The sequence below is a fragment of the Penicillium subrubescens genome (genome assembly GCF_028828155.1).
Source record: "Penicillium subrubescens strain IBT 31985 chromosome Unknown utg000004l_segment0_segment0, whole genome shotgun sequence".
In the NCBI taxonomy this organism is placed as follows: Eukaryota; Fungi; Ascomycota; class Eurotiomycetes; order Eurotiales; family Aspergillaceae; genus Penicillium; species Penicillium subrubescens.
The window spans coordinates 3,354,102-3,373,924 of NW_026643154.1; the positions used below are offsets into that span (position 1 = coordinate 3,354,102).

At 53.8% G+C, this 19,823-nt stretch overlaps 6 protein-coding genes across 6 annotated transcripts; 3 read left to right on the forward strand and 3 right to left on the reverse strand.

The window, feature by feature from the left end:
* Nucleotides 1–122: 122 nt before the first annotated feature.
* On the reverse strand, nt 123–7,910 carry N7473_006247 (acetyl-CoA carboxylase ACC1; the record flags this gene model as incomplete). Its single annotated transcript, XM_057152187.1, is given in 4 exon segments — nt 123–341; nt 359–6,841; nt 6,982–7,478; nt 7,838–7,910. 3 exon segments carry the CDS (start codon nt 7,147–7,149, stop codon nt 123–125), a joined length of 6,870 nt encoding a protein of 2,289 aa, XP_057009992.1. The 5' UTR covers nt 7,150–7,478; nt 7,838–7,910.
* A 2,935-nt stretch (nt 7,911–10,845) lies between these two features.
* Nucleotides 10,846–12,722, reverse strand: nde1 (nuclear distribution protein NudE; the record flags this gene model as incomplete). Its single annotated transcript, XM_057152188.1, has 2 exons — nt 10,846–12,408; nt 12,486–12,722. The coding sequence occupies 2 exons, from the start codon at nt 12,720–12,722 to the stop codon at nt 10,846–10,848; spliced, it is 1,800 nt and encodes a 599-aa protein (XP_057009993.1).
* A 1,021-nt stretch (nt 12,723–13,743) lies between these two features.
* On the forward strand, nt 13,744–15,109 carry N7473_006249 (cysteine hydrolase family protein; the record flags this gene model as incomplete). Its single annotated transcript, XM_057152189.1, has 4 exons — nt 13,744–13,850; nt 13,912–14,336; nt 14,407–14,538; nt 14,607–15,109. The coding sequence occupies 4 exons, from the start codon at nt 13,744–13,746 to the stop codon at nt 15,107–15,109; spliced, it is 1,167 nt and encodes a 388-aa protein (XP_057009994.1).
* Nucleotides 15,110–15,675: 566 nt separating this feature from the next.
* Nucleotides 15,676–16,327, reverse strand: N7473_006250 (TRAPP subunit TRS20; the record flags this gene model as incomplete). The annotated part of the gene is made up of 2 exons (XM_057152190.1): nt 15,676–16,039; nt 16,137–16,327. 2 exons carry the CDS (start codon nt 16,325–16,327, stop codon nt 15,676–15,678), a joined length of 555 nt encoding a protein of 184 aa, XP_057009995.1.
* A 673-nt stretch (nt 16,328–17,000) lies between these two features.
* On the forward strand, nt 17,001–18,350 carry N7473_006251 (splicing regulator NSRP1-like domain-containing protein; the record flags this gene model as incomplete). Its single annotated transcript, XM_057152191.1, has 1 exon — nt 17,001–18,350. One exon carries the CDS (start codon nt 17,001–17,003, stop codon nt 18,348–18,350), a length of 1,350 nt encoding a protein of 449 aa, XP_057009996.1.
* A 577-nt stretch (nt 18,351–18,927) lies between these two features.
* Nucleotides 18,928–19,406, forward strand: N7473_006252 (40S ribosomal protein eS30; the record flags this gene model as incomplete). The annotated part of the gene is made up of 3 exons (XM_057152192.1): nt 18,928–18,987; nt 19,117–19,221; nt 19,383–19,406. The coding sequence occupies 3 exons, from the start codon at nt 18,928–18,930 to the stop codon at nt 19,404–19,406; spliced, it is 189 nt and encodes a 62-aa protein (XP_057009997.1).
* Between the last annotated feature and the right edge of the window lie 417 nt (nt 19,407–19,823).

The following is a 19,823-nucleotide window of genomic DNA, read 5'->3' on the forward strand; positions in this document are numbered from 1 at the left end:
GCCACAAAAGAAACTCAAACACCATGCACAAAAACCAAAACAAACAAAGAAGACACATCAAGTCATGATTTATCTATAATTTCCACACCGAACTCTTTCTCGGACGCAATCTTCACTCCCATCTAAGCAGAAGCAAGATACTTCAAAACAGTCTCACGCTCCTCAACAGGCAACATAGAAAGAACCTGCTGGACACCACGCAGACCACCCTCCTTGTTCCCAATCAACAGGGAAGCAACCTCAGAGGCAACGCCATCAGTATGCATGGACTCAACCTTAGCCTGAACAGCCTTCTTATTCTCCTCATACCACATGGCGACCTTGCGGTCGTCGTGCTCAAGCTCGTCATCCAGCATACCAGTCCAAGCATGCAGAGTGCGCAGGTGCTCGGCGCGGGGGGACTCAGCGGGGGGAGGGTAGTCTCAGCAGCGGTGGCGGTGGACGAGGGGATGGCGCCGGTGCGGGAAGACGGAGAAGCGGAGGCGGCGACCATGCGCTTGACGATGAGTTCCTCGCTCAGACGGCGGCGCAGACGCCAGTAGAAGAAGCGACGGGCGTTCTGCCAGCGCAGGGGTTTGCGAATGGTGTTCTTGGCCTGCATGCGGCCGGCGCGGTCGTGGAGATCGGCGAACTGCAGAGCGATCTGGAGGTACACGGGGAGGAGTTGCTCCTCGCGCTCGGCCATCTTGGCCTTGATGGCGGACAGCTGCTCCTTGGACAGGGAGGTGTCCTCAAGGGAGCGGCGGAGCTCGCCGTAGGTGGCGTCCAGACGGGCCATGGTGTCCAGCTGCTTGTCGCGGCGGTACTTGATGTTGACGATACCCTCGGGCTCGAGGACACCACCACGGGCGTCTTCGTCGGCGTACATCTCCATCTGGTCGGGGTTGATGGTGGGGTCGATGACGACCCAGGATCCACCACGAAGCTCGCCGAAGGGAGGAATGTACACGAAGATGGGCTGCTCGTACTTGACGAGGGCGTCGACAATGTACGAACCGTACTTGAGGACCTCGTTGTACATGTCGCGCTGACCACCGGAGAAACCACGCCAGTTGGCCAGGATCATGACGGGCAGCTGCTCACCATGGTTGAAGTCACGCAGAGCCTGGGCGGTCTTGTACGCCGAGTTGGGGTACCAGACACCACCGGCCTCCTGAGTGATCATCTCCATGGAGTCGGGGTTGGCAGGGTCAGCGGGGGTGACGTTCTCAACGGCGCGAGTCTCAACAGCGATGACACCCATGGGGATACCACCGAGACGAGCTCGACCAACAACGACAGTGCGGGCCCAGCCACCAAGGGCCTCCTCGAAGGAGTCCTTGTCGAACAGACCGGGGAGGAAGCCCTCCTCGTCCTGCTTACCGGCAATCAACCAGCGAGGGTCGTAGGCCTGCTTGGCGGGAGGGAAGTAGCCGATGTCACGGTCCCAGTCGTCGGACCAGGGGCGGATGGGGATGGGGGCACCCTTCTTGTCGGGAACGAAGCTCATCCACTCGACAATCTTCTCAACACCCTCGAAGTCGTCGTTGGCAGTCATGTGCGAGACACCGTTCTTGTACATGATCTGGGTACCACCAAGCTGCAAGTTAGAGGTGTACACCTCGCGACCAAGCAGCTTGTTGATGGCAGGAGCACCAGTCAGGATGATGGGCTGACCCTCAACCTGAATGGCACGCTGACCAAGACGGACCAGGTAGGCACCGATACCAACGGAACGGCAGGTAACCAGGGTAATGGTGAAGATGTCCTCGTAAGCCTTGGAAGTGGCACCGGCAATGAGACCAGAGCCCTTCAGACACTCAACACCAAGACCATCCTTGGCACCAATGACGGTGGTGATCTTGTGACGCTCCTCACCCTCATCGTGGATCAGCTCGGTGATGACCTCCTTCTTCTTGCTGGCATCGAAGCGCTTCTTGACCTCAGGGGTGAGGTACAGGTACTTGAAGCCAGCCTCGGGCTTCTCGACATCGTTCCAAGCAACAGAGAAGTAGGGGATCAGCTCATCGGCCATACCAATGCGAGCACCGGAGTTGGCAGAGAGGTAGATGCGGGGAATACCGAGCTTGCGAGCGAGCTCAGTGCACTTGTGGAAGAACTTGTCTTCCTGAGGACCGAACGAACCAATCTGGAAGGTGATGTCGTTGGCAACGATGATGAAGCGACGGCCGCGGGGGTACTCGGGAGTACGGGCAGTGACGATCCAACCGACCATACCGTGGGTGTTGGTACCAGGCTCACGGGAAACCTCGACTAGGTTGTCGGTGTCATCCAGGACCAGCTCGCTGTAGTCGATGCACTCGCCAGTGGGCGGGCGCTGCGAAGCGAGCGAGGGAATGGTCTGGACAGCCTTGGTCCAGCTGTTCTGGAAGGCCTGGCGGAACAGCTCGGGGAAATCGTACACGTACTGAGTTCCCATAAGGTGAGCCTTGTAACGCTTGGGCTGGAGCCACTCCTTGGTAGGGTAAGGAGTGGAGACAGGACGCATGTGCATGGAGCCGAGCTTGGTGGTGCCACCAATGCTCTGGAAGATCCACTCGCCCTTCTCGGACTTGCGCTCAATGTACAGCTCGACCTGGATGATGAAACCGTAGGTGTTGCTGATAATGACACGCAGAGGGTAGGGCATGCCGGTAGTGGGATCAGTGCACAGAATGCGGATCTCAGCACCAGTGACACGCAGGCGCCACAGACGGCGGCCAAAGCGGTCCAGGAAGCCGGCGAGAGCCTGCTCAACATCAATGGGCTGCAGGTTGAAGACGGGAGAGAAGTTGATGAAGATGTGGTTGAGATCAGAGTTGTTGTGGCCAATGATCTCCAGGGCATCCAGAATGTCGTTCATCAAGCGATCAGCCTCGGAGATGAGGTACTCCGCAGTGGGAATATCATCACGGAGACGGCCGGGACGCACGACAGCACGGACGAAGTAACGCTTGTCAACAGCCTTATCGTTTTCAGGACCCTTGCCGATAGCCTCGTACACGTGGATGTTACGGTTCTCGGTGAAGACGGGCTTGATCTTGAACTTGGACAGACGACCCAGCTCCAGCTGGAAGGCCAGAGCAGGCTCGCTGTGACGGATACTCTCGTCTTCCTCGTAGCTGGGGCCACGGAAAGTGAAGTAGCCGGGGTAGACACCTTTCTTGCCACAGATGAAGGTGACACGACGAACACGGCGGGCCAGGAGCTCGTCCTTGGCATCCGCAAGCAGCTTCTGCATCTGGCCCACAATCTGAGAGTCATCCTCATCCTCGATATCACGGATAGCAATATTGAGAACACCGGTGAGCTCGTCGCTCTCGGTCGTCTTGACGACAGGGCGGCGCTTGCCCTCCAGGTTGGCGATCAGGCCATTGTCACCAGGACGCTTAGTCTTGGAGCCGGCACGGGGGAAGGCCTCCAGAGCCTTGGACAGGTACTCCTCAGCATCTTCGAGGTACTGGATGGGAATGATAACACCCTTGCGAATGGGGTCGCTGGCCGGGTCGTTGACCAGGTAGGACATGTCGCTGATGGAGTTGATGCGCTTGAATGGGTTGCTGGCCTCAGCGGTCGGGGTGCTGGGAGTGGAGGGCTGAGTAGAGCCAACAGAGCCGAACTCAGGCTGGCCAAGCTTGCCGAGGGTGAAGTCCCAGGACAGGATGGGAGACTCGGCGCCGGCAGTGTAGTCAATGCCCTTCAGGGTGTAGGCACGGTAGGCACGGCGCACGTAGACCTCGAGAGCAGCGAGAGTAACCCAGGGGTCGGCGTGGATGAAGAAGCGAGGCAAGACATCGAAGACGGTGTACTTGGAGTCAACAACCTCCTTGAGGACACCAAAGTCGGGCTCACGGTGCTCCCAGCCAGTCTCGCCGTAGCGGGACTCGACAACAGAGGACCGCAGGATGTGCTCCATCTGGGACAGGCGCTCCTCCAGGGAAGGCAGAGCACACTGGATGAGAACCTCACGGGCTTTGAGAGTGACCTTGGCGGCAGCGCGAGCCTCCAGCTCAGTCAGCTTCTTGAGGATAGTCTTGAAGTGCTTGCCGACATTCTCAACGTTGGGCTGGTTGGGGCGGTACATGTCCAGGATGGCAAGGACCAGGTTGTTCTTGGAACCAATGCGGCTGTGAGAGAGGACGGTGTGGATGACGGGGACAATATCCTCCTTGTTCTCCTCACGGAGCTTCAGGATCACATCCTCGTCACGCTTAGTTCCAGTGCTGAACAGCTTCTCAACCTCGTAGTACTGCTCGAGCAGGCCAATGAACACATTGTACTCGTTGGTCTTCAGGCCATCCAGGTACTTGTTGATAACATGGACCAGGGGCAGGAGAGTGGTCTTGAGAATCTCAGCATCGCCAGGGTTGACGTTCTCCTCAATGAAGCGGACAATAGTCTTCTGGAGCTGCCTGGCAGGGAACTCAGCCTTGCGGGCCTTGGCCTTGTCAACAATGGTCTGGAGCTGAGTATCGAGCTTCTGGGGCATGCGGGAGTGCAGAGCCGAGGACTGGGCGTTCCACTCGCCGTAGGGCAGCTCGGGGTTGCGCAGGACCTCAACCAGCTCCTTCAGGGTGGCACCCATGATGACCTGGTTATCGAAACCGCGGAGGATGTTCTCGAGAATGGTGTGGAGCAGAACGAAGCGCTGAGGAGGCTTGGCACCAACGACAACGGGAGGACCCATGTCGGGCAGCTGGCCAGTGAAGGGGTGGGCGTGCTTGACGCGCGAGGGGTCATCCAAAGCCAGGATTCCGAGAATATCACCAGCCTCGAGAGTGGCTCCGGGCTGCTTGATCAGCTGCACAATACCGTCCTCCTGGGCAATGAGGGGCATGTACATCTTCATGACCTCAACCTCGGCGTAGGGCTGGCCAGCACGAACGTGCTCGCCGTTCTCGACGGTGAACTTGACCAGCTTACCGGGAGAGGGAGTGCGCAGTTGAGTGGGGTCGTTCTCCTGCTCGAGAAGGCAGGTCTTGCCATCGACACTCAGACGAGTGGCAGCAGCCTCCTCCTTCCAGTAGACGTTGTGGCTGCGGCCGTTGAGCAGGACTAGCAGACCACCGTCAGCCAAGGCACGGACACCGACGGAGCACTTGGAGCCGTTGATGAACAGGTGGTAGCTGTCCAGGCCGGCACGGGTGCCAGTGAACTTGTAGCGGGAGCCCTCGTAGATGAAGTCCACAGGGAAGACGGTCTTCAGGACATCCTTGGAGGGGACCTGACCCTTCTCGAGACCCTTGCGGTACTCCTCGATACCAGCCTCGCTGGAAAGGTGGGCCTTGGTGACGGCACCACAGATCACAGCAACAATGGGGTCGGGACGCTCGGCAGTCAGCTTGTTGGAGATCAGCTGGTCCAACCATCCGGTGGTGATGGTGTTATCTTCGAAAGCGGGAGTCTCGAGCAGCTTGATCAGGTACTCGACAGTGGTACGGAAATCACCACGGATGCTCAGCTCCTTGAGCGCAACAACCATGTGCTTCCGCGAAGCCGAACGGTTCTCACCATAAGCGAAAATGTGACCGAACTGACTGTCGGAGAAACTGTGGATACCACCGGCAGTACCGACGGAGAAGTAACCCCAGACATTGGACGAAGAACGGAAGTTCAGCTCGTGCATGGTACCGCTGGAAGGCTTGAAGCCCTCACCGGGATCCTCAGAGGTGATACGGCAGGCAGTGGTGTGGCCCTTGGGCTGGGGACGGCGCTGGGTCTTGAAGCTCTCCTCGCTTGAGAAGTCAAAGTCGATCTCGGAGGAGGTGTTGGGGTCGACACCGTAGAGCAAACGAATGTCACGGATCTGGTGCAGAGGGATACCCATGGCAATCTGGAGCTGAGCAGCGGGCAAGTTGACACCGGAGACCATCTCGGTGGTGGGATGCTCGACCTGGAGACGGGGGTTCAACTCGAGGAAGTAGAACTTGTCATCAGCGTGCGAGTAGAGATACTCGACGGTGCCGGCAGACACGTAACCGACCAGACGACCCAGGCTGACGGCAGCCTTCTCCATGGCCTGGAAAGTGATGGGCTTGGCGATAGTGACGGGAGCCTCCTCGATAATCTTCTGGTGACGACGCTGGACGGAACAGTCACGACCGAAGAGGGAGATGTTGTTACCGTACTGATCAGCCAACAGCTGGACCTCCAAATGGCGGGCGTTGCCAGCAAGCTTCATGATGAAGATGGGCGAACCAGGAATCTCGTTGGCAGCGGCATTGTACAGGGATTCAAAGTCTTCCTCGTTCTCGACCTTACGAATACCCTTACCACCACCACCTTCGGAGGCCTTGATCATGACGGGGAAGCCAATCTCGCGAGCCTTCTCCAGACCTTCTTGAGGCGAGTGCGTGCAACCACGGCTGTAGACATCATCCTCAACCGTGACAATGCCCTTGTCATCGATCGTCACCTCCTCGACACCGGTACCGGACCAGGGGATACAGGGGACACCGGCATGCTGTGCGACAATGGTGGAAGAAATCTTGTCACCCAGAGAGCGCATAGCCGAGGCGGGGGGTCCAATGAAGATAATTTTCTTGGGCGAAGCCGCAAGCGACTCGGGTAACCGAGGGTTCTCGGATGCGTGACCCCAGCCAGCCCACACGGCGTGGACATCCATGCGCTCGGCCACATCGACGATCAGCTCGACGTTGGCGTAATTATTATTATTGGTACCACCGGGGACCTCAACGTATTGATCGGCCATACGAATGTAGTCGGCATTGGCGCGCAGATCCTCCGGGGTGGCCATGACAGTGAACTGGATGGCACGCTCATTGCCAAAGGTCTCGTAGGCCCATTTCCGCACTGATCGGATCTCCTTGACGGCAGCAATACCGTTGTTGGCGATGAGGACCTGTGAGAAAGATTGGATTGTCAGTCATTTCCGTCCTGTTGGTCCCACGATTTGTCTTGAGTGTCGTTCTCGACGGACGGTCGTCCGTCCGCCTCTCTCTGTCCCGTCCTCTCTCGTTTGCGCGATAAGGAAAGACTCACCGAAGTAATGACAGAGTGACCGCCATGGTTGGCAACAAAGTCCTTGACGGAGCTGGGGGGTGCTACGTCGAGGTGGTTGCCACCGATGAAATGTGAGGGGAGGTTGTATTTATCGGCATTGGAGCTGTCGTGGCCATTGACAGGCGCACTGCCGTTGGGAGCAGCCATGATGGCGTATGTGTGAGGAATGTGTGTGTGAGACGGGGGGAAATCAGGATGCAGCTCCGTAGGGGTTCGAGCTGATCAGAGAGTACCCGAGCTGGAATTGGCGGAGACAAGAGGCCCAAGGTTCCGAAGAATTAAACAGCGCTGCTGGGAGGAAAATGGATGTAGAGTAAAAAAAGGGTAAAGTCGGTAATGTACAGGGAGTGGCGAAGAGGAAGTGCCAAAGATGCCCGGCGGCTTCGTTACGGACGGAGAGAGAAAAAAGAAGAAGCGTTGAGGAGGGGAGAAAAAGAAGAGAAGACGGATTTTCCGTTTTCCTTTTTTTTTCCAATCTGTCAAAACAGGAACGAGAACCAGGTTAGTTCCAAAGCTTCACGGAATGATAATTCTGGGCGCAAGTGATTTCCTAATGCTGAGAGCTGAATGCTGAATCCACGTTTCCTCATTCCCGAGGCGATCCGTCGGGGATGACCCAATTGCTGCTTATGTGCAGATTGGCAGCTTCGTCACCCCGATGCGGACAGCTCGGGGCAGTTCCCGTTGAGCGGGATTGGTTGTTTGCGGATAAACACCACCAGGACGGGGATGGGGTTACAGTAGATTCAGGTTCAGGTTCAGGTTCAGGTTCGGGTTCAGGTTCGGGTTCAGGAACCAGGAGTAAAGAAGGAAGAATAATAATAATTGGACTTACCGGGACCACCAGCAAAAAGACCCGAGATTGAGAGGAATTGGAGGAAATTAGGAGAAGAGAATAAGAATTCAATTGCGGACGAGGCCAAGTAGAAAAAAGATCCTCAAAGGAAAAAAAATGCTGAGGGATGATTTGCGCAGTCCCACCGGCTCGGGAATCGGGGGGCGGCAGGAGGTACCGGTACATAGTAATTAGTATGGCCCGGTACTTCTACCCTTCATTCTCACCTTTGCCCGCAACAACTTTGCTCGTCTTCCCCAACTCCCCGATTGTTGGGCCGGTTCCACTAGCAGCAACACCACCACGATGTCCCACCCTTTTCACGCCATTTCCATTCAGATACCCAATCAGACAAGTGGAATTCGAATCCTCTTTCTTTGGGATTCTTCTTCTCCTGAATTCTCCTTCTCCATCTAATATACGTCCATTCTCTACTACTACAAACAGATACTTCCATATAGTACCCGAAGACACCTTGAGTACCTTGACACCTCACCAACTTGGGCTAGCCAACCTCCGATCCCCGCCCCACCGAGCTCGGACACCGACTCGGCGACTTTCTTCTGGCTTCTAGGCTATAACCTGTCCTCTCGGAGTGCGATCGGGTCAAGGGTAATCTGTCACAATCTATGTCCCGGACGAGGTTCAGCAAGTCAGCAGATCGAGAGGGGAAACTCCTCAAGGTATATAAGCTATAGATATACTCCGTACTTTATCTGCTGTGGAATTATCATAATACTACATACGGTAAGAGTAATTATTTAATATATTATGCTCATCCATCCACCCAATTAAAGTCCCCCACACGAGTCTCACGATCCAGCCCATAATCCCTTAAAGTTACTCCTTACTTAACTCCGGAGAGTAGTCAGACTCAGATCGAAGTGCCGCCCCCAAAAGAACACAACCGATCTAGCGATGACGTAGTATTCCTCCTCTCCCGGCGAAACGTTGAGGGCTTTTCTGCACGGACCAGCGGGAGGGGGATCAACCGTGGTTGAAGGCCAACTGCCAACTTGGGAATCCCACTACATACTTACAGTACTGCCGATAGGTTATTATAGCTATATGTGTATAGATACACTGTTAAACCCTAATCACATGATGCCTTGAACTCGAAATCAATACATCGTAAACTACATTACTTGTCTGAGAGATCCAGCTTGTTAAGGCAACTACTCCGTACAGTACTGCTTACTGTACGGAGTAGGTCTGAGGCGTCTGGACCCCGAAATACAAACATAATCAACTTCCACAGAAAAGCTTATTTACGAGCTCGTCAAGAAAAGGACAACGCGATAGTTAACCTGTCCGATATTCTGCTCTCCTCTAATTTTCGTGTCAACAATTTTAACATACATAGCTACTCCTAAATCGACATGTTTTTGTGAACATGCCTCTTTCTCATTTACCCACTAAACTATTACTCTAGTTGCCAGTTTCCTAGATCTTGAAAGAGACATCAACTCATTAGCCCAAACCAACCGACTATTCCATTCCCTTATAAATCCATACCTATACCGACGTAACTCACATAACTCCGGAAGTTCAGCGCTACTATGGGCCGCTCGACTCAGCATTTCGCAAGGCGCGAACGTGGAGGCAGCGGCTCAAATCAGCGTCCCAGAAGGCCCAAATGATACACAGGTGTTAAAACCCATCGACTGCAGTACTCCTCTATTCCAAGCTGCGATAAATGGACACGCGGCAGTGGTGAAGCTCTTACTTGAAACCGGGAGGGTGGAAGTAGACGCGAAGGACACCATAGGGCGCACGCCGTTATTTTGGGCTGCGTTGCGTGGACACGAGGCAGTCGTGCGGCTTTTGCTACAGACTGGGCGGGTTCATGTAGACTCGTGGGACCGCGGTGGGAGCACGCCGTGGACTTGAGAGGCGATTGGTGGGTATGAGGAAGTCGTGGAAGTGTTGCTTGTGACGCCGGGTGTGAACGTGGACTCGAGGGTTAATGACGAGCGCACACCGTTGTCTTGGGCGGCGATGCGTGGACATGAGGGGGTTGTGAAGCAATTACTTGCTACTATAGGGGTAGATATAGACTCGAGGGACTCTATAGGACATACACCGTTGTCTTGGGCGACGAATGGTGGCTACGAGGGAGTGGTGAGCCTCTTGCTTGAGACTGGGATGGTGGGAGTGGACGCAAAGGACACGCAGGGCTGCAGGCCACTATTTGGAGCCGCGGTGAATGTGTAATTGCGATGACGCTCTTTCTCCTCGAGGAATACCATTGACAAGAGCGTTTAGCTGGGGATACGTCTCCCGCCCCAACACAGATATATATTCCGCACAATCCCCATCCGTGAGCACCTATGGATCGTCTCTATAAGTCTGTACAAGGTTAGAGCCACCTGCAATGCCGAACCTTAGGTAGCCCTAGCGACAATCCTCTACATACGCCGATTCACCAACATCCGTTACAGTATGTCTCCTACATTACACATCCTTCGAAACGTTACTAGAAAGAGGTAGATACAAGTCCACTACAGCACAATTCAAAGACATAGCATCGTGGGTATTATCAAACGCCTCGCGACGTACACAAGTAAAAAAAAAGGGAAACACAAGATGCTGAGACACAGCTTAGGACGCCCCAGAGTCTATCTGGAGCCGTATCGAACAGGGAGTGTGGGGCCAGATATCTAGCACAAACAGCCAAAAATCAAGCCCCCAGATGTATGTAGATAGAGAGATGAGAGACCCAAATAACCACCGCATCAGCGCCAAGAAGAAACAAAAAAATGGGCCTATACAGAACGACGCGAAATCACGAGGTGGTTGGAGAAGAGGTCTCGTCAGACCACAATCCAGGTGGCTGCAATGGAACAACGAGTAAGCGACTAAACGAGGTAGATGCAAATCACATGCCAGGCAAATAGAAGGCAGAAAGAATCGAAATCGAGTGAAGAGACGGGTGGCCTCTGATCTATGTGCATTCCTCATGGTTTCCGCTCATGCGGGCGTTGAGGACGGCGAGCTTCAAAGGCACTCTAATAGGTCTCTCCGATGTCACTTTGTTTGCGTTCCAACGGTGGAGGCATGGCTCCCGGCCCGATACTTGTCTTGAAGCTGCGGGGCGTGGGAATAGCCGACATGCCGCTAGTGGTACGTTTCTTAATTCCAAGAGGCGTAGCCGAAACCGAGGGTCGCCGCGTGTCCTTTGGAATACGGGAAACAATCGGGGTAGAAATGTCATTATCCTCATCGATATTGGACATGCTTCCCACAGAGGGCGTTTGTCCATTGTGGTTGCTCAGAGAGGACCGAGGTCGGCGGCTTTCCGTCGTGGGGTTGGTTGAGTAGTGGCCGAGAGGCGTCTTGGCACCAGGGCGGCTCTGCCGACTTTCAGGGCGACCAATCGGCACTCCGGAATGCACACTTTGGCTAAACGAGCTCCGACTGGAGAAGCTTGTTCGGCTGCTCGGCCGACTGTCACCGGTACGAGCCCCGGTTGACTGGCGGCTCTGAGGGAGATGAGAAGGGGTGCCTTCGCTATCTCGAACGGATGAGCCATAGCTACTCCCACTCATTCGTTTGCGGGAGCTTTTCCGCACCGTGACAGTGGAGGGCATTGGGCTATCCCCGATCACTGAACCTTGACGGGAGTGGGGAGATCCCCGAGAGGAGGTCTCAGAGGGTGCTGGAAGACGGGACCGGGCAGACTGGACACGTTCTTCCAGCTTCTGCATCTTGCCAATAAGTCCACGAATTTGGTATAGTGAGCCAGATTTGGGAAGACCAGAGGGCCGGGAGGTGGTTGACCTAGACAGGCTATTGCGGGAAGAGTAAGACATGGAGGGGGTAGAGCGACCGCCATTACTGAAGCCGCCATTACTGAAGCCGCCATTACTGAAGCCGCTGTTACTGTAGGCGAGAGATGAAGTGCGTGAGTGAGGAGCAGGCCGAGCAGGCTGGGCTCTGCCATTATGCAGGGTCCGTGAGTTGACTGGTTCTGCGCCAGTTGCCCTGGTTCGAGGGAATGTGGGAGTAGCGTTGATGGACTTGCGGAAGTTGGTAGAGGCTTCCGAGATGGGCGGCGAGGGAGGAGTTGCGGTTGAAGAAGCCAAAGTTGACTTAGCAGGAGGGGTAGCAAATACGGGAGACGAAGTGCCTGCGCCAGGAGACCGATCGAAAATCTCGAGGGTCTGTGGAGTCGACGGGCTTCGGTACAAGGGTGTCGGCTTGCGACGACGGAACCCATGGCCCTCGGTGTGTCGCAACTTCTCCTGAACGATCTCGGCTTCAACCTTGAGGTCAGAGAGTTCGTCTCTCAGACGCTGATTGTCAATCCGCAAGTCTTCGCGCTCTTGTTCCCCACTCCTGATCTCCTCTTCCAGCAGCACTCCACGCTCGATAGCGACGTTATATTTGGATTCCAAGTCCTCCAGGGACGAGGTAGTGTTCCGGGCTTGTCGCTCGTAATCGTCGTTGGCGACTTCAATATCACGCAGCTTCAACTGTAAAGTACGATTGGCATCGCGCAGGGAGGTGATCTCCTTCTGCAGGGTGTTTTGCACATTGTTCGCCTCGCTCTTTGACTGCTTGTATTTGGTCTGAATGCCGCCAAGGTCAGTCTCTGCGCGCATCACCAGATCTAATAATGCATGCAAGGCAACTTCAAGTCACTCACCTTCCACTCATCTACCTCGTAGCGCAGGTTGTCAACTTTCTCCCTTAGCTGCCGCTCGCGCTTCTCCTTATCCTCCATCTCCTTTTCCATCTCCGCCTCCAGCTCGGTGCTGGAAAGCTGGAAATCGTGTAGCTCCTCCTGAATCGACTCATATTGGGCTTTGTAGTACTCAATAGAGTACTCCTCCACGGCGTTGGCGTTCTTCCCCTTGGAAGGTGAATCGTCGGCGGCTGGCATCTTCCTCTCGCGTTGGGCACCAGGCGGGCCGCAAATCAAATGTGTGCGGGACCACCGGCGAGAAAAATGATTCTATCACCAGAGCGAATCTGGAGTTGGAGGCACCACACTTCCAATCACCCCTTTCGATCAACTTACGGGTTCATGGGGCGGTGGTGGCTGGCGCAAATCTAGAACCGTGCGTTGATAAGAACCCCTCGGCGAGGCGGTGACGCAGGCGATCGGGAGTTGTTGACGGGCGATGTTGGTGATGCACCCCCACCGCGAGAGAGAGCAAAGAAGCAGATAGGTCGCAGGCAAAGTTAAGCGACACCGTCCGGACTTACCTTTCCTTTGTTTGGGAGGGGGTGAAAGGACGGGAGCGAGACTCTCCGGTGGAAGGTGGTTGTTGTCGCAAAGCGGGATTGATTAGATCGGCTTAGGGAGAGTGTTGATGTTGCGGTCGTCAGGGGGGCCAGCATGGCACTATACCTAATTAGGAAAAGACCGCTGGCAACTCACCGCCCCCCATCTGTCATGTGTTTTCCCTCGTTTCTCCCCTCACCGCCTCTCGGCCACTATGTGGCCTTGTCGCCTTACAGCCTGAGGCGGTCCACCCGCTAGACCCCAAATAGCAAGTGACTCTAATCAGCCGCGAGATCTGGATTCATCGGAGCTGTCCCTGGCTTTCTGGGGTAGTTTCATCAGGTTCTTAGCTGGTTGTCCGGCCTTCCTGTAAGTGGCTTCCCTCTCTCATTCCCTCTCAGATCCCACCACGCACAATCCTCGAATGCCTCGTGTATATCTCCATTCCGCCACCGTCTGGGGTTGCTATGCCCACGCACGACACCTCTTGGATTGACAGCAGATCGTCGAGGTTGCTGCCACGCACTTGTTTACACTCCTCCGGTTCCCACCCTGATCTCCACGCACTACACCGACATCGAGGTGTACGCGATGATGATGAAGTGACAATCGTACTCACACTCGTTTGGACAGACATATCGTACTCTGGGATCGTGGCCCAACCACCCTAGCCGTCATGGCGGACCCATCGGACCTGAACCTGGACGCGCCTAGCGACCTCCAGGACATTCCTGAGCTGGCTATGCAATTGCTTCCCCCACCTGAAGGAACATACCCTGATAAGTTAGTACCAGCAAAATCAAGCCATCGTTGATGAGTACCAAGCTAATCGGCTTCTTTTTAGGGCATCCCTCCTTACTGCCGTCCAAAGCCATGGCAAAGCCCACGGCTACAACGTGGTGGTCAAATCCTCGAGTACTCCTACAGAAAAGAAACCAGGTCGAACTGCAAAGGTGTGGCTGCGCTGCGATCGTGGTGGTCACTACCGGCCTCGGAATGGACTCACTGAGGAGACTCGAAAACGCCGCCGAACTTCCCGATTGATGGACTGCCCTTTCATGCTCGTCGCAGCTGGTTCCCCGGGAATCTGGAGCTTGACTGTCTTGAACCCCACTCATAATCATGGACCTATTATAGATAAACCTCGACAGCCGCCTCATCATAAGGTGCGCAAGGGTCAACTGGCTGCTACGCCCTACGATTGGCCCCATGACTGTACCTTTACTCCTTACACGACTGCTCTTGTCATTATTGACATGCAAAAAGACTGTAAGTGTTTGCCGACTCAGGAAGATTCAGTCCAACAAATGAATATCATGCATCTAATCACACGTATTAGTTTGTGCTATTGGTGGATACATGCATTATCAGGGATACGATATCTCTCCTGCCCAAGCTCTCATTCCCAAGTTGCAGCACCTACTACAAGCGTTCCGCTCTGCCGGTTTCCCAGTGTATCATACTCGTGAGGGTAAGTTTTTCCTATCAGCAGTTGATCTCTTTTCATCTTTCAAACTTGCCTACTAACTCCACGTACAGGCCACCGATCAGATTTGTCGACTCTCTCCAGTCGCGAGGCATATCGTTCGCGCAACAACGCTACTGGTCTCGGCATTGGCTCTCCAGGTCCTATGGGCCGTCTGCTCATCCGCGGCGAGATGGGTCACGACATTGTAGATGAACTGTACCCTATTCAAGGCGAACCAGTCATTGACAAGCCCGGCCGCGGCGCTTTCACATACACTGACTTTGAGCTACTCCTTCGCAACAAAAATATCAAGAACCTCGTCATTGCAGGCGTCACAACCGATGTATGCGTCTCCACCACCATGCGTGAGGCCAATGACCGTGGATTCGATTGTGTGGTGCTGGAGGATGGCACCGCAGCTGCTGAGCCTGCTCTCCACACGGGCACCATGGAGTCCGTCAAGATGGAGGGTGGCATCTTCGGCTCCGTCGCCAAGCTCCAGGACGTGGTTGAAGCTGTTGAAAACTTCAAGGTTGCGACCATGAAGAAGCAACCTCCTCAGATGCAAGGTTAAGTCTGAATGTTGAATTCTTTGCCGTCACCTTTCTTTAGCGGGATTTGACAGGGAATTGTTGGGAATTGGGAGAAAGTGTCTGGCGTTCATTTATCAAGGCAGGGGCGTTTCTGTTCTTCATTCTCAAAGTCCTTTACCCCGGACGATACAGTCTCAGTTCATCTCCGGTTTGGGACCCTGCTTATTGCCCTTTTTTTTTCTTGTGATTGCCAGGTTTTAGCGGGCCTCGGATATTTTCGGTAACAGCCAGTTTGTCTTATGTGGTTTCGAGGGTCCAAAAGCGAACTTAGCATATATTTGCAGCAGATTTGCTGTTGAATTCTGGTCTTTTTTCTGGGTATCATACATAATTGCAGGCTTTCTTCTTCGACATAGACTTAGTCCTACATAGATAAGATGAGGTAGGTCTGGATTTGTCTGAATCAGCACCCACAGCTCCCCCGCTCTGCTTCATGCAAGGTCTCGATGCAATCCACAGACCCCAAATTTAAATTAAAATAGATGCACACACCCATTAACGCCACGCTGATAGAGCCACATATACAACAATCAAAACCAAACGCACATCAAAGCCACTTCTTCCCCGCAGCATTAACTCTCGTCCTGAAAACGGGGCTCCGGATCTCCATCCCCTGCTTATAGAACGGACTCATCGCAGTCTTGACATAGTTTTCGTAAACCTCCGTCATGAACTGGCGCACGGCCTCCTCGGTCTGTGGGGAGGTCGGGTTCGCCGCGATGGAGCTTGTCGAGCCGCGCGCTAGATTGCCTGATGAGCCCAGCAAGGACGAGGATCCGAGGCCGCTGCCGCTTCCGGAGTTGGGGAGTTGGGGAGGTTGGTGGAGAAGAAGGAAACGGGCGCCGCTTGGTGTGAGGAAGGCGGAGATGTAGGCTGCGGCGGGGGGATAGGTGTCGATGTGCTTGAGGTACCTGGGTGAGGAGGGTTAGCTGGAGGTCGGTCATGAAGACTGGGTAGAGAGAGATTTGGGCTCTCAGGCCTTCTGCAAGCGAAGAAGGAGAAACGTACATTCCACCATTAGTCCATTGAGCTTCCTCCACAATGTCCAGACTAGAGTGGATGATGAACTGGTTCATGTATTGAGCTGTGTCCGGAAAGCGAAACCGCGCAATGCCATCGCCGCCACCTTTTGATGTACCAAACGCGATATTGAAGATTGGCGTGTCTGTTGGAGAGAGGATCGTGAAATAGTATGACATTTTGGCGGGTTTCAGGCGTGGAGGTATGAAACGGGAGGTCGAGGGGGAACCTTATGTAGTCCGAGTGGGCGTGGCCGCTGTTAATATGTGTCACGTGGTGATAAGGGACCAGGCCTGGCGTGGAAGTAAGCTGGAGCTTTAGACAGAGCACACAGAGTGAATATAACTATGTAGATAACAAATCTAGTTAAGTTCATTGATTCACTAGGCAAGCTTGAATGATTGGAATTGTTAGCTCGAATCAGATTTGACTGTCTTTTGAAGGTTCTTTTCTGGATTCTCTCAACTATATATATGGTCCACGCCTAGTACGAATTTCACCGGTGGCCTAGCTTATGGGTGATGGAGTTTCAGGAAAAACCTCAATAAATCACTACATGCGTCAAAATATCAGATTAAATTGTGATCAGATAATTGACATTCCCAAGTTCTTGCATATCCAGTCATTCATTAGCTCTCTACATATGTACGGAGCATTTAGTTCATCCCCGCAAACCAACAAGTCACATGATGTACTGATAGCCAGCCCTTGCTTTATCGCGCTATCACGACTTTTTGACTTAAACGTCACTCACTTCCGGCTGCGGTCCCCTCGACAGCTCTCGAATCATCAACCCTCCCTACCTTGCGCATACCCTCTGTTGTATTCAGCTGACTCAGTGGTCTTGCCAAAATGGCGCCTCAATTCTCCTCTGGGCTAAACATGCCAAACAAGAGCTCTACGGGACCAAAGCCGGGCAATGCTTTCGGACAGAAGCGCAAGAAGAATATTTTCGATGACGACTCCGGAGATGAAGATCAACAAAATGACGGCGCAGTTGAAGTGTCTACTATCGGTGAACTGGATGCGCCTGCACCGAAACCGAAGCTCTCAACAAACGCCGGACCGCCTCCCAAGCGGAAGATGCAAATGGGGCTTGGTGGCAAGCCTGGCGCAAAACCGCTGAACAAGTCCTCGATATTCGCCCACGATGAAGACGCAGATGAAGAGAAGGAGAAAGAGCGACAAGGGGAAGTGCAGTTCGGATTGAACCAGACACAATCGAAGAAGTCGACGGGTCCCGGCCAGGACTTCAAGAACTTGTCTGCGCTACACAGCAGCAAGAAGCACGCTAAAGAAGCCGAAGAACTCGATCCTTCTATCTACTCCTACGATGCGGTATACGATAGTCTACACGCCAAGTCCGACAAATCTGCGACTGCCAATAAGAGCGAAGGACCCAAGTACATGACCAACTTATTGCGCAGCGCCGAGATTCGAAAGCGTGATCAAACCCGCGCGCGCGATCGTCAGCTGGCGAAAGAACGCGAGGCCGAAGGTGATGAGTTTGCGGATAAGGAGAGTTTCGTCACAGGCGCGTACAAGGCGCAACAGGAGGAGATGCGGAGAATGGAAGAAGAGGAGGAACGCCGCGAGAAGGAAGAGGAAGAACGGCGCAAACAGAACGGTGGCGCCGGCATGGTCGGTTTCTATCGGGATGTGCTATCGCGCGGCGAAGCCAAACATGACGAGGCTGTGAAGGCTGCTGAAGAAGCCGCGCGCCGTGTCAAGGCTGGCGAAATCGACGAAGAAACCGCTACAGAATCCGAAGAGAAGACAGAGGCCCACAAGGCAGAAGAACTCAATGCTCGCGGTGCTCATATTGCCATCAACGACGAAGGTCAGGTGGTCGACAAGCGCCAGCTATTGTCTGCCGGACTGAATGTGGCCCCGAAACCGAAGACAGCACCATCTGCCGCTCCAGCCATGGCTTCTCGACCTGGCGCTGGACGACCTGGTGCTGGTGTTGGTTACCAGACTGGCCGTGCTGCCCAGCGAGCCCGTCAGACCGAGATGATCGCCAACCAGCTGGAAGAGCAAGCTCGGAAAGATGAAGAGGCCGAGGCTGCAAGACAAAAGGAGATTGCAGAGAAGACTCGGAGTCGCAAGACGGCGACCGATGTTTCCAGTGCGAAGGAGCGGTATCTGGCAAGAAAGCGGGAGCGGGAAGAGGCTGCTGCGAAGGAGAAAGCCGGAAAATAGAAGTGGGAAGTTTGTGTTTGGAAATAGCGTTGTATATTTGCATTTTACGGTGCGGGAAAAAGTCTTATTGGGATGTATATCACAGAGCGGCGTTATGAATTGGGACTTTTTTTCACTGTCTGTATACGTAGTACTATCCATCGAGAAATAGATGATAGATCTCTAAACCAAAGGCCTACATTTGGTAGAAGCGTAGAAATAATGGGCAAAACAACCCCCTTGGATCAGTGCAAGGCAAATTTCCAAGGTATTGGAGCATATACATCTCCGCGGCTGGAATTTCTCTCTGTTCCATGAGCTCTTCAACATAAACTATAGATGAGAATCCACGTCTATTGGAGATCCCGTGGCCTGAGGTCATTTGGATTGATGACATAATCACCAAATCGGGACTCCGACTGAATGGATGACTCATCCAACCGGAGAAAATACTTAACCCGAGACCGGTCGGGGGCTCGCTAAGGCCGCCCCACTCAAGACACACTCCCAATTTTGCAACCCTTCGTGCATCGAGAGTCTCGCTTCCTCCCCCTTCAACACCTCGCAACTCCCACTTCATCGCCAACTATCATCCAACATGGGTAAGGTTCACGGCTCTCTCGCCCGTGCCGGTAAGGTCAAGGCTGCCACTCCTAAGGCAAGTACTCCCTCCGAACCTTCAAGCGCCACCAGACGAAGCCCACAGATGACACGACCATCTGCTCGGTCGCCAGGACGACGTTTCCATCCATCAGAACCACATCCTAACTGGAATTTTTGAATACAGGTTGAGCCCCAGGAGAAGAAGAAGAACCCCAAGGGTCGCGCCTACAAGCGCATCCTGTACACCCGCCGTTTCGTCAACGTTACCATGACCGGTGGCAAGCGCAAGGTACATACCGACTGAAAATTCCATCCATCACCCATCACACACACTTGTTAAACAATTTGGACTACGCGATCCGACAAAATTCCGCCAAATTTCCATCTACGAATCTCGATATCACACAAACCATCAAAAGGAACACGAGGCTGACATAGCAACCCACACAGATGAACCCCAACCCCGGCTCATAAATTATCTCGTCGATAAAGAAAAATCCCGAGTCGTGACGGAGCGTCGAGTTTTCATCGATGTTTGAAACAACAATATTCGCGAATACCCGACACCCCGGTTTTTACGGCTCCCCATCGAACGAAAGTGCTTACCCTATAACGGCTGGCTACTTGTACGGATGATATCATGCTTCGCGTTCACTTGAATTTTTTTCGGCAACCGGGTCGGTTTTAAAGAGGCGGACGTTTTGAGGAAATGGATGGTGGAAATCAATGGCCTGAGGATGGAAGGGTGTTTTTCTTTTTGTTATGGACTGGGGGCCGACCAGTCATTTACGGGCTGAGTCGAGTCTTGGACGGTCGCTTTCAACTCGTACATAGGCCATTCCATGCATTGCATTTCCAATCCAGAAATGGAGTCTTGCTCGGTTGCCCTTT